Here is a 13,164-nt window from a genome sequence, read left to right on the forward strand (position 1 = left end):
ATTACAATTGAGTATTCTCACCGCTTCTGGTATCTCTAGACGCTCTTGGTATCCAGCTGATACATCGTCTAGTTGAGTTTCACCAACTAATAGTTGGGTAATATTCTTCATCACTGATGGTATCTCTAGACGCTCCTGGTATTAACTTGATCCACCGTCTAATTGATTTTCACTCACTCATGTTTTCCACTAGACAATTTTGGTATCAACCTAATATGTTGCCTATAGTAATTCTTAACTCACCTAAGTCAATCAACAAGTGTTTGAGTTCTCTTCGAAATGTGCAATCAATTTGATTGCTTACAAGTCAATAGACGATTACTCTTGTCACTACAGGAAATGTGCTGATTACCGAAGGCATATTATCGACGGCCTTTCAGTCCTTCGGTAAGGGTCATTTACCGAAGGCTTTCCCGACGGCTCTCATTAAGTTATTTACCGAGGGTCATGAGCTGGTGACATAACATACCGAGGGTCTTTGGCCTTCGGTAATGTCCACAATAGTTTAAGTTCTCGAATTCGGTATTCGTTCCCATATACTCAGAATTTCCCCAATTTCCCTCCCCTTTCCTCGTCTCCAGCTCCCCTTCCCTTTCCTTCCCCATTGTGCTCGTGCCTTGAATTAACGATGTTGTTGTCGTCTCCACAATCTTGTGGTGCTCTCGTCTCCGTTGCTTGGTTGGTTCATTGACGGCGGTTTGGGGGTTGGGTGCTAGGTTCGGTGACGCTGCCTTGTGGGTTGTGGTGGTTGGTCGTTTGTGGCGATTTAGGGGTTCTGTAGCAGTGCTGTGGTGGTGTGGCGGCAGTGCTGTGACGGTGTGGCGACGGTGCTGTGGTGGCGTGACGACGGTGCTGTGGCGGCGTGACCAGGGCTTCCACTGTCGCAAGGCGAGGCCAATGTAGGGGGTCTGTGACGAGGTAAGAGGTGTGCTCTGAACTTGTGAATGAACTGTGTGAATGAACTGTGTGCAAATGTATAATGAAAACCCCTAATTCACTTCCATTCCAAATGAAAGACGTGTGCTCTGCATCAAATCAGAACATCTGAACCAATCAGGGAAAATGAAACTTAGTTTTAGTTCAACAAAATGTGTTTTTTTCCCTTAATCTTTTTTGTTTTCATTGATAAATAGAAAAGGGTAACTTCATTTTCTCTGTGATTCAAAACTAAGTATATTTTCTTGTAATATATATGAGATAGAATTTAACACATGTAATCTAGTTTCTTAGGGGATAAGGAAGTTGTGTTCTGGTTTGGTAGGTGATGTCAATGTAAGGTTGATCCAAAATTGCAGTGCTGATCCAAAATTGCAGTGCTGAATTATTCTCTCCTAAAAACGAAAGAATGAGTGTAGAGTTGTGAGTTGATGTACTGGCATGGATCCTTGAGAGTAAGCTTCACGATTTAAGCATCACAATCTACATTGACGTGATTTTGGGATTTCTTAATTAATTGGTTGGAATGAAAAGTTAATTTGCTATCCATTTGGTTGTTATGTTTGTTGATGAGTTATGTTCCTTGTTAGGAGAGAGTAATATAAGTTCATAAAACTGTGTTTGAGGAGGTTGACCTACTTTTAAGGGTTGAGCTTTCTCCTTTGATACTTCAGCCAAGGAGCTGCAACAGTTTCCACTTTCTTCAGATCATCACTTGAAGTTTTCTTTAGCTTTGCTTCTATATTTGGAAGTCTTCTATTTCTACGTTCATCATCTTTGTACCTGTCATCAACAACTTCAATCTGTATAGGACTTTTGATATGGCCACCATTCCTTGAATACTTTTGAGTATATCTAGGACTTCTGCTTTCATCATATAAATATCTCAAATTCTTGTCATCACTTTTTGGATAAGGACCAGGACTTGAATTTGGAGTTCTGAACTCTAAACGAAATGAACTACTTCTCTTACTTGCATTAGGCTCCTTCTCACTCTAAAAAACACACCAAAAAGAACTCATTTTCAGTCATCTTTTGTGTTGCTAAAGTCATGATAATATCACGTGGAAGAGTGCACAAAAGTTACCAATCTAATCCTAGAAAGATTGCTGCTACTTTCTCCAGTGTATCTTCTTTCCACATACACATACTTGATGAATTCTCGGAGTTTCTGTATATTACTGGAAGCAAATACTTTATGAGGATATCTATCATAGTTAAACACTTATTGGATCTTATAAATGTATTGATGTAGAAGGATAAAAGTCCCCTGAACTATTTATGGTACTACACACATTCTCAATGGTGCATCATGTCCATTGCTACCAAGCAATGAATTCTTAATCTTCAGCTAATCCAGAGTTTCAACATACTTTTGAACTCTTCTTAACTTCAAAATTAACTTCAACATACTTTTCAACATACTTGTTCCTTCACTCAACTCCATCACTGCTTATCCTTTCTGAACTATACAGCTGCTGCACCGTGAGTGCTTTTCCCATGTGTTTTCCCTTGCAAAATTCTAATGTCTGTGAGCTTTGCCAACCATGAGTGGTGGCTGGACTTTCCTTCCATGTGCATCCACTTCTTCCAACAAGAATAAGACCGTGCACACCCTCTTTTCCTGCTTCCCATCAACACCGTTCTCTCCATGGTCCATCACTCCCCGTCTTGGTTGCTACTACTGGACGGGAATCTCCTTCTCAGCTGCTGGATTTTGTGATGAAGCTGGACGTGTTTTTCTTCCTTAAATGCCAACAAAACCGTGAATGGTGCTGCTATATGCATGAAGACCGTGAATGCTTCTTCAAAGGCGATTGGAACTTCCAGCAAAAAAAATCAATCCCGTGAGCTCCTAAGTAGAAAAGCACATAAAAAATTCTGCACCAAGCTAAAAACTGTGAGGTGGCTGGATGTATCTTTAAGTGTTGTGCAACTCTCCAATTTAATAGTTGTTTCCTCCTCCATTCAAGAATCACGTTCCAAGCTGAAGGTGTGGTGGCTTCTCCAAGCTGCTGTCCGTTTATTTCTTTTCAATTTTAAAGTGCAAAACTATGTGGAATGGAAGAGCAATCAAGAGAAATCTGCACACCCTTTTTAAGCCAAGTGGGACGTGAAGTTTAATAATTCAGCACTTCATTTGGAATTCCTCCATGTGGCCGTGAAGTGTTGCCAACCATGAGTGGTCCCCCTCCTTTTATGTTGTCTCCTCTTTTTGGAAATGCTAAAAGGAATGAAGGAGCCGTAACTCTTCAACAAATTCAGATTTTCAACCAAGTGGTGGCCCCTTCTCCATGTGTTTTATTCTTAAAGAAAGAATATTCCTTTGTGTGTGTCGTGAGTTTGCTTCATTCAAGTGGCCTTCCTCCATAATAAAAATCACAATTGTTATTCTTCAATAAATTCTGTCAACAAAACCGTGAGGTGTAGGTGGTCCCCTCCTTTAATTCTTTTGTTGACATGTATAGCTGAATTAAAAGTGAAAAAGGTACACCAACCAAGTAGCTTTTGTATTGGATGCAACACATATCAATCACCCAGAATATATAAATATATATGCATCACATTCTGCAGCAGCCCAACGCCCTGTTTTTTTTTTCGCCCTTCGGAAATTACCGAAGGCTTTTGCCCTTCGGTAATTACCGAGGGCCAAAAGCCTTCGGTAATTACCGAAGGCTTTTGGCCCTCGGTAATTACCGAAGGGCGAAAGCCCTCGGTAAATGTTAGCGACAAGGGATTTACCGAGGGCTCTTTGGCCGTCGATAAGCCTTCGGTAATTATCTTTTACCGACGGTTTTGGGCTATTTCCGAGGGCTTCTGGCCTTCGGTAATGCCCTTCTTTTTTGTAGTGTGTAGAGAGGATATTGTTCAATACAATTCAATCTACAGACTCGATAAGTGTTTTTCTCTCTTTTCTCTCTACTTACAAATAGTAAGCTTATATTATAATGAAACTTGAGAATATTTCTACACTTGAACTTTTTCTTTTCTTTGATATTCTCTTTTGAGTTCTTAAGCTCTTTTATGTTTTTCTCTCGGCGATATTCTCTTAAGCGCTTTTCCTCTTTGTATTCTCTTCTCTTTGTAGAATATTCTCTTTATTATTTCTTCGAATCTTCTTCTATTTAACAAAAGTAGGTTGTATTATTTATCTAATATGACTTCTATTGGAGAGAACATTTTGTGAATGTCTTCCTTGTTTCTAACGTCCACTTATGATATGTATAAGGTAAGTGGATACGTGTAGTAGGTTATCTGCACAAAGTAGAGTAGATATGCATGCAACAAATATGTCTTTTCTCTGATAACTTTGTTGTTTTGAACGTTGAACATTTAATGACATTTAATGTTTATTCAAAACAACAAAGTTCTTTTTATATTTTCTACCATTCGGGTAGCATTTTATCATTTAAGCTTTTTATTAAGACACCAAACATGGATGAAGTAGATGGTTTAACTCATGGTATCTTCTAGTCCATTGTAAACACTTTAGGATATTACTTTCTTCAACAAATACGTTTTGCGAGTTGTCTTCTATAAGTTTTTAGAAAATCAATTGAGACTTTCAAAGGGCTTACCAAAAACATTGTCTCGACAATTTTACATTCTTATCTATTTGGAAGTTTCGACTGGTTACCATTTGATACAATATAGTTTCTACATTTAGCAAGACTCTCATTGACACTTTAACTTTGAGAATCATTTAGTGTTGCGTCTAGAAGTGTTTAACTTATTACCTATGTTTTAGCTATTATGTTATTCTAATGATAACATATTCATATTCTCATTTTTGTTTAATGTTGTTTTGTTAAACTTCAAAACATATGAGAGCATTTAGAATTTTAGTCTTATAGATGATTTTGTCTTAACATAGGTCACATGCTTGACTATTTTTACCTTTCTATCTTTTTTTCAAATGGAAAAATCGACTCTCAATTTTAAGTTTTCAATTGTGAAAACCCCTAATTGACTAACACAAAATTATGTTATTTATTATCTTTGATAGTTATTTTTTTTTGCTAAAGATCAAAGATGTATGTCTAAATTTGAATTATGATTAGTTTAATTTTAAGTGGTGTATTATAACATTTATTATTATAAAACAAGGATCTCATTAAAATTTAGAGAAAAGAAATAAAAAAACATTTGTAACATTTTAAAACTTCATTATTTTTTTTCTTTGTATCATGTTTTATTTTGTCCTTCTTTCTTCTTTTACATGTTAGATAAGCAGATGAGGATGATGATGTGTTTTTACCTCAAAAATAAAGATTAAATAATAAATTTTGTATATGCATCCCCTAATCCCATTTCTATTCCTACTATTATGCTACTGCAAAATGTATTAGTGACTTTTACTAGTGCAAAATAGATATATTAGAACATGATAGTAAATCGATCCTAGCAAAACCGATGTAATCCAAAATGCAACAATAATTTTGTAAATACTTGAAAATATATTAGATCTATTGTAAGAGAAACTCATTTAATATGTCAGTTTTAAAAGAAGAAAAGAATTGGTTGGCATATTACATCGGTTATTGTGTATAACCGGTCTAATATGTGCCCTTTTCAAAACCCATCGTCAAACCCTTTTCACTTTTCTCCTTTTTTTCTTCTTTCCTGTCGTGAGCACTCTAGAAGCTATCACTACCGTTTTTGTCCTTCTTCTTCTACCACAGTTGAAGCTCCCCTTGGCCTACATTGTTAAAGCTTTCATTTTCCCTACCTTTCCTAGCCAATATAATGCACGAAAAATCCTCCATTATACTATCGTTGCACTGCACCACTTTAGGTTGAGCCACACACCACTCCATCCTAGGGTAGACTTTTGATTAAGTTCCTCCATCCACTAGTCCCCAAGTTGCATTAATAAAGGTATTAGATCTAGCTTCATTTTCTACTCAACCACAACCAAAAACCATTTGATCTGTTACGCTTTCGGTCTATGAGTTTTTTTGTTTGTTTTTGTTTTCTATTTCATTAGATTTGTAAAGTCTTCTTCCTAACCACACCATTATTATTATTTTTCACCTCCCAAGCATCAAATCATGTCTAACATAAACAAATATTCTTTTTTACCCATTATCTCCTATTTAGAATTTTAGTGTAAAAACAAGTCCTCAAAATCCTTGTGCATTCTTCTTTTGACTAATTCAAGGTGTATATGGGATCCAAAATCAAAGATGAAGGCGATGATAATTTAGAAAAAGCCATCAATAATTTTCTAACCAACCGAGGTAGAAAACTCTACCTCCCCCTGCAAATCAGTCTTTTCACGTGACATGTTTTCTGAAATAGGACATACTGTCTCGGTTCTTAGTAGAACGAATGTCGTAGGGCCTTTTTGCATCGGTTTAACCGCGAATCGATGCGTATAGTGTGAAATAATTTCAAATTTGGCATTTCGATTTTTTTTTCAATATGTTTTGAGGGGTATATGCATCGGTTCTTGTACTTAACCGAGGTAATAGCCTTTGTGTATAAGTTCAAATTCAGAACACTAAACGCGAACGTATTTTCTCGCGCAATGTCCTTCTTATTCCCTTTCGCACCTCCAAAGAAGTTCCTTGCCGCACCGCTGTTGCTTCATCGTAGCACCACTACCGTCGTCTCGCTGTGGTGTCGTCTCCATCGTGTCTCCTTTGCGTGTCCACTACCAGTGCACTGCCACTGTTGTCTCGCTATGGTGTGGTCTCCTTTGTGTATCCACCATCGCTGCACCGCTATCGTCTCATCATGGTGTCGTCTCCTTCGCGTCTCCACTGCCGCTGTACCGCCACCATCGTTTCGCCGTGTAGTCCTCTCTGTCGCCTCGATATCGTCATCTTGTCTCCTCTAGTGTGCTTGTTGTTCGCGGCTGCCTCCACCAGTTGCCTGCGTCGTTGGCCGTTCTTCATCGTCATTGTTTTTCACGTTGTCGTCGTTCATCCCTTCTCTATACGAACCAAGACCTAAAGTATGGAGAAAAATAAATAAGATAAAACATGCTACTACTTTGGTTTGGTATGAACCGACGCAAAATCCTATCCCTTTTTACCTCGGTTCGTAACAGAGGCAAAAAACCTACCCCTTTTTACCTCGCCTGTAATGTCTCGCTTGCAGAACCGTTGCCTATAGGCGAAAGTAACCACTTTCTTTTTCCCTTACTACACTAGTGTAATAGTCTAAATATTTTTCACATAGATAAAAATAACAATATATAAGAAAATAATCTTACTATATCTCGGTAAGTAACCTACTACAAATGTAAATATCGATTTAATTTATTTGACAACCAATTAAAAGCAAAAAAATAAAAAACAATAGTGTTATGCTGAAAATCCTACCTTGATTAGAGATATAATCGAATCGTAACATGAAAATTACATTTTGGCTATAAGTCTTATGAGTTAAATTAGACAGAAATTAATTTAGTATAAAAGTCTATCTTAATTAATTTATTGATACAATCACCCAATATCTAATCTTACCTTTGATATGTCTATTGAGTAGAGATATGACAAACTACTATATAAATCGATTTATAATTGAGGCTTATTGAAGATAAAAGAAACGCCTTCCAATTAGCTTGATCAATAAGAAATGGTCCTGGGGTCCCGGGTGCTACCTTTCCCTATACGTATTCACTTTTGTTTAATTTTGGTTTTGTCTCTCACAAAAGGTTATTGAATATAAGTCTGGCCTCAACTACCTTGGGAAGCCAAGTTGAGCCGAATAAAACAAATTTACAAAGCTAAATTTGTCAACCTGAACTGTATAATGCACCCCCCAAAATGCATGAAACTCCACATCATATACATATTAAGAGACTCAGCCCACTTTCTCCCCATTCATAATCCTTTTTGCATGATTAAAATGAAGTGAACTTTGAGCTTTGAATCAGTGAATTTCGCAATCGCACTACATCTAGAGTTAGCTAGGTAGATCTAGGGGTAGCTTTTTCGATGCGTAATCGCATTTGGAGCTAGCACCAAATGAATAATGTGAAATTCAAAGCTTCGGCATCTCCATCCACAAAATATGCTAATTTACTTGAACAAGAAAGACCTTCGTTGTTGACCGAGGCGAGCAGTCACAAATGGCCGTACTCATACTTCAATACTCAAATAAAACTATTATTTCTTAGAGTTTTTAGTTTAAACCTTTCATACGTAGCTCAACCCTAAACAAAATCATATTGACTTACTGAATATCTATAGCATAAAATTTTGTAGGATTGAACATATAACAACGTTTTGACTTCATGTTAATTTTGTTTACACCTAAAGATTGTACTCATCGTATAATAGTGTGTGGAGAAGAAATTCCCCTTCCTAGATGCATGAGTACAAGGGTTACGTAGGATATATGCTATTTGGGTATGTTGTTTTTTATAGGTTGCTGGCAATTTTCGGAAAATAGAGAGGGAAGTGTGTAGAAAAGGTTTCGGGTGGTAAGGCATAGGCGTGCGAGCCACTTCACCACATTTTGGAGTTTGTTTGATTTAGTGTTGTGTACGTGGTTCTAGCGTGGATTCTCAACCATGTATATTCATGTATCCGTCACCAAAGAAGTGGGCAATTTTATTGAAGAAACCAGCACCAATCACTTGTCCAATTCATCATCTCTATATCGAAATCTAACTCTATTGAAATACCAACTTCATATGGTTAGCTAACTCGTTACTATAAAAAGAAACAGCGATTGTAAAGAAAATCAAACCTCAAACACTTGTGAGATATATAAAATTCAATTAATTAAGAATACTTGTCAAGGTTTACTTGTAAGAATCCGATTACACGTCGGGTCATATCTGAAAAGGACGTTAGCCACACCACTTGAAAAGCATTTACACTTAATGTCTATATTATACATGCATGCAATAAAAGAAATCTAGCTATAGAAAAGGACGTTCTAAAATGTTAGAAAAAGAAAGCAAATAAAGTTATGTAAACTTATGAAACTTTTTCGTTTCAAATATGTGGTGTTAAAGCCATTTCCGATCTTTGCATATCCTTAGTTCAATAGACTATGGGTAGGGAAGTTGTGTAATGTTAGGACTCAAGTCTGATCCTACATTCTAGTCGGCCTTTACTTGATTGGTATCCTATTCATTTAACATTAATACATTTTATGAGCTAATCCTGATAGTTTTGTTAAAACATTTAAATTAGCTGGTTAGATTAAGGAATGCGCAATGAACGAAAAAAGCTATATATATCATAAAGAAAATCTGATTCTAAAACTAAAGGCTAGGATTAGGCACTTACAACAAAGAGACACCAATTCTTAGTATTTTCACTCAAGGATTAGATGGAGAAGTAAGAATGAATTAAATGGTAGGAAATAAAATGAGTGTTGGTGTGAGGATCCAAATTTAGTTAAAGGTCAGGTCAAAAAGTTATTTGAAGAGAGGTTCAATGTTGTACCCAATGCTAAGATAAAGTTGGATAATATTGAATTTTAAACCCTAACACAAGAACAAAATGAGGCCGACTGGGAATATCAACGAGCTAGAAATCAAGGAAGCTGTAAACCAATGTGGAAGCAGTGTCCTGGGCTGATGGGTTTAATTTCCTATTTATCAAAAATAATTGAGAAACTATCAAATATGATGTTATACAAGCTATTTAGTATTTCCAAAGGTCTTGGACAAATTCCAAGTGGGTTGCATCAATCATAATCTTAGTACCAAAAGAAATACCCAATACACTTAGATGACATCAGGCCTATATATCTAGTGGAGTGTATATACATTAGTAAAAATTATGTATTTTACCTCGCAAATTTTGTTAGTCAAAGTTGTTATTTACGTGTGTGTCAGTTAATAAAGCTCCAATACTAAGGGCTGTTAGACTATCCTATTATTTAGGAGATAGTTGAGTCTTTTATTCCGCTTTTGTAGCCATACATTACGTGACTCTATTGTAGTTTATTTTCTGTCATGTAAGGCGAATATAAGCCAACCCTTTTGCATTAATAAAATCATTCTCTCATAGAGTTCATTTAGAGTTATTCATACCTTCAGATTTAACATTTGGTATCAAAGCTCCACAAGGGGCCTGGTACATTGAGAGAACCGTGAGTGCAAAATATAGAGAGTGCAAAGGATGACTACCTTAGAGGAGTTTGTTCAGACGACTATTCCTAAGTTCGATGTCCATTATGACTTCTTGTCTATGATGATGGAGAATTTTCTACGAAGCAAGGGGTTGTGGCACCTCGTAGAAGAAGGCATACCTGTAATTGAAACCACATCCATTGAAGGAGCACACAAGAAGAAGGTGGAAGACGCCAAACTAAAAGACTTGAAGGTGAAGAACTACCTGTTTCAAGCCATTGACAGGGAGATTCTGGAAACTGTTCTGGATAAGAGCATCTCAAAGGCCATATGGCAGTCGATGCAACAAAAAATCAAGGATATACTAAAGTAAAGAGAGCCCAACTTCAAGCTTTACGACGAGAGTTTGAATTTCTAACCATGAAAGAAGGTGAAAAGATTGATAGCTACTTAGCAAGGACTCTAAGTGTAGTCAACAAGATGAAATCAAATGGTGAAATCATGGAACAAAGCACGGTGGTTAGCAAGATTCTCAGATCAATGACGTCTAAATTCAATTATGTTGTATGCTCCATAGAGGAATCCAACGACTTGAGCCCTTTGAGTATTGATGAACTTCACGGTAGCTTAATTGTTCATGAGAAAAGGATGCAAGGTTTCCAAACAAATGAATAGGTACTGAAAGTCACTAATAATGATAGATATCTCTAATAACAGATTCAGATTCGGCAAAGGCAGAGGTGGTCGAGGACGCGGGAGAGGAAAAGGAAGATATCATATTAACAAAGCACTTATTGAATGCTTTAAGTGCCATAACTTAGGATACTTCCAATATGAGTTTCCAGAGCTGGAGAAGAAAGCCAACTTTTCACTTGAGGAGGCAGAAGAAGAGGTTTTGTAGTGGCTTATTAAGAGTCACCACAAACTGTACAAGAAGAGACTTGGTTTTTGGACTCGGGATGTAATAATCATATGACTGGAAACAAACATTGTTTTGTCAACATAGAAGAAGGTTTTAACAAAACAGTTAAATTAGGAAATGACACTACAATGGTCATGGTTGCAAAAGGAAACATTCGAGTGCAAATTAATGGCATTTCCCATGTAATATCAGACGTCTACCTTGTTCCTGAGCTTAAGAAGAATCTTCTAAGCCTAGGGCAACTTCAAGAGAAGGGTTTAACCATTCTAATTCAAAATGGCACGTGCAAGAGATTTAACCCAGATAAAGGCTTAATTATGCACACAAACATGAAAGGGAATATGATGTTCTACGTAACAGCATCACTACACCCCATGTGCTTCCAAGCTGACGATGATCCTGAAAAGGAAACTCAATTGTGGCATAATCGTTTCGGACACCTTAATTTCAAAGGGTTAAGCACACCTGCAAGCAAACAAATGGTGCTTGGACGCCCCTCTATGAAGTTTTCCAAAACGATTTGCATTACTTGCCTTATCGGAAAACAACAGCGAGACTCCATATCAAAGGAAAGCAAGTGGAGGGCCTCAAGCAAGCTTCAGTTAATCCATGCAGACATTTGTAGGCCCATCACACCATCCTCACACAGTAATAAAATGTATATTCTAACCTTTATTGATGATTACGCACGCAAATTTTGGATTTATTTTCTGCACGAAAAATCCGAGAGCTTCAATGTCTTCAAAAGCTTCAAAACTAGTGTTGAAAAGGAAGCTAGTACCTACCTTTTGTGCTTAAGAACAGATAGAGGTGTGAATTCACCTCTAAGGAGTTTGTTGAATTCTGCGCTAATCAAGGTATCTCTAGGCAATTGACAGCTGCGTACACTCCCCAACAAAACGTAGTCACCGAACACAAAAATCGAACCATCATGAACGTGGTACGTGCAGTGTTACACGAGAAGCAGGTTCCAAAATCCTTCTAGCCCGAGTCAGTTTGGTGGTGTGTACATGTTCAAAACAGAAGTCCAACTTCTACAATAAAGAAGCATACTCTAGAAGAAGTTTGGAGCCACATAAAGCCATGCGTTGACTATTTTGGAATATTTGGCTGTGTAGTACACACTCATATCCTAACTCAGAAAAGAAGTAAATTAGACAACAAAAGCCAAAAATGCATCTTCTTAGGTGTTAGTGATGAGTCTAAAGCCTACAGTCTAAGTCCTTGATTGGGAAGACAAGGAAAGTGAGGCAGAATAAGAAGACGCAAAACTTGTACAACATGAAACAACGGATAATCAAGTTGAAGGGAAGGCAACAAGAACTAGTGAAAGAAGAAGAACAAGACTACGAAAACAACCAACATGGATGGGTGATTTTGAAACCAATCTATCAGCAGAAGAAGAAAGCTTCATGGCAATGATAGCAATTGATGTTGATGATCCAAACTCCTTCGAAGAAGCATGTAAAAGCAAGTAATGGATGGAAGCAATGGATGCGGAGATGGCGACAATCGAAAGGAACAACACTTGGGAGCTTGTTGTTTTTCCAAAAGGTGTTACACCAATTGGAGTTAAATGGATTTTTAAGACGAAATTCAATGAAAGTGGCAATATTGAAAAACATAAGGCTAGATTAGTAGCCAAAGGTTATGCACAAAAATATAAAATAGATTACATAGAGGTATCTTCACCTGTAGCTAGACTTGATATTGTGAGGGTATTGTTAGCCTTGGTAGCTCAAAGGGCATGGGAAGTGTTTCAACTAGACGTAAAAGACGCATTCCTACACGGTGATCTTCAAGAAGAAGTATTTGTTCAGCAACCTATAGGATTCATCAAGAAAGGAAAAGAAGATCAAGTACACAAGTTAAAGAAAGCATTATACGGGCTTAAACTAGCACCAAGAGCATGGTATAACAAAATTGAAGCCTATTTTGCAAAGGAACAGTTTGAAAGATGCTCTAGTGAACACACGTTGTTCACCAAAAAGGATAATGGTAGTGTTTTAATAGTTAGCCTTTATGTTGATGATTTAATCTTTACTGGGAATAGTAGGAACATGTGTGAGGAATTCAAAAGTTCAATGATGCTAGAGTTTGACATGACTGATATGGGCAAAATGAGATACTTTCTTGGAGTACAAGTAATACAAAGTGATGCTGGGATCTTTATTTGTGAAAGAAGATATGCCCATGAGGTTCTAGCCAAATTCAACATGACAGATAATAATCCTGTAAGGAATCCTATTGTTCTAGGTACCAT

General features: G+C 37.0%; 1 protein-coding gene across 1 annotated transcript; it reads right to left on the reverse strand.

Moving 5' to 3' along the window:
• Nucleotides 1-431: 431 nt before the first annotated feature.
• LOC128196206 (uncharacterized) lies at nucleotides 432-2,596 on the reverse strand. The gene is made up of 5 exons (XM_052876441.1): nucleotides 2,483-2,596; nucleotides 2,232-2,287; nucleotides 2,024-2,144; nucleotides 1,626-1,931; nucleotides 432-962 (listed from the first exon to the last, which is right to left on the reverse strand). Exons 1-5 carry the CDS (start codon nucleotides 2,594-2,596, stop codon nucleotides 432-434), a joined length of 1,128 nt encoding a protein of 375 aa, XP_052732401.1.
• Nucleotides 2,597-13,164: the final 10,568 nt, after the last annotated feature.

This window comes from Vigna angularis, chromosome 4 (assembly GCF_016808095.1).
Source record: "Vigna angularis cultivar LongXiaoDou No.4 chromosome 4, ASM1680809v1, whole genome shotgun sequence".
Classification (NCBI taxonomy): Eukaryota; Viridiplantae; Streptophyta; class Magnoliopsida; order Fabales; family Fabaceae; genus Vigna; species Vigna angularis.

Excerpts from the sequence above, each read along its gene's own strand:
- LOC128196206 (XM_052876441.1), bottom strand. The coding sequence starts at position 2,596 with ATGGACCATGGAGAGAACGGTGTTGATGGGAAGCAGGAAAAGAGGGTG. Across the intron at positions 2,288-2,482 it reads AAGTCCAGCCACCACTCATG|CTGAAGATTAAGAATTCATT; the intron begins GTTGGCAAAGCT and ends ACTCTGGATTAG. Across the intron at positions 963-1,625 it reads ATCTGAAGAAAGTGGAAACT|TTCATTCACACAGTTCATTC; the intron begins GTTGCAGCTCCT and ends ATTTGCACACAG.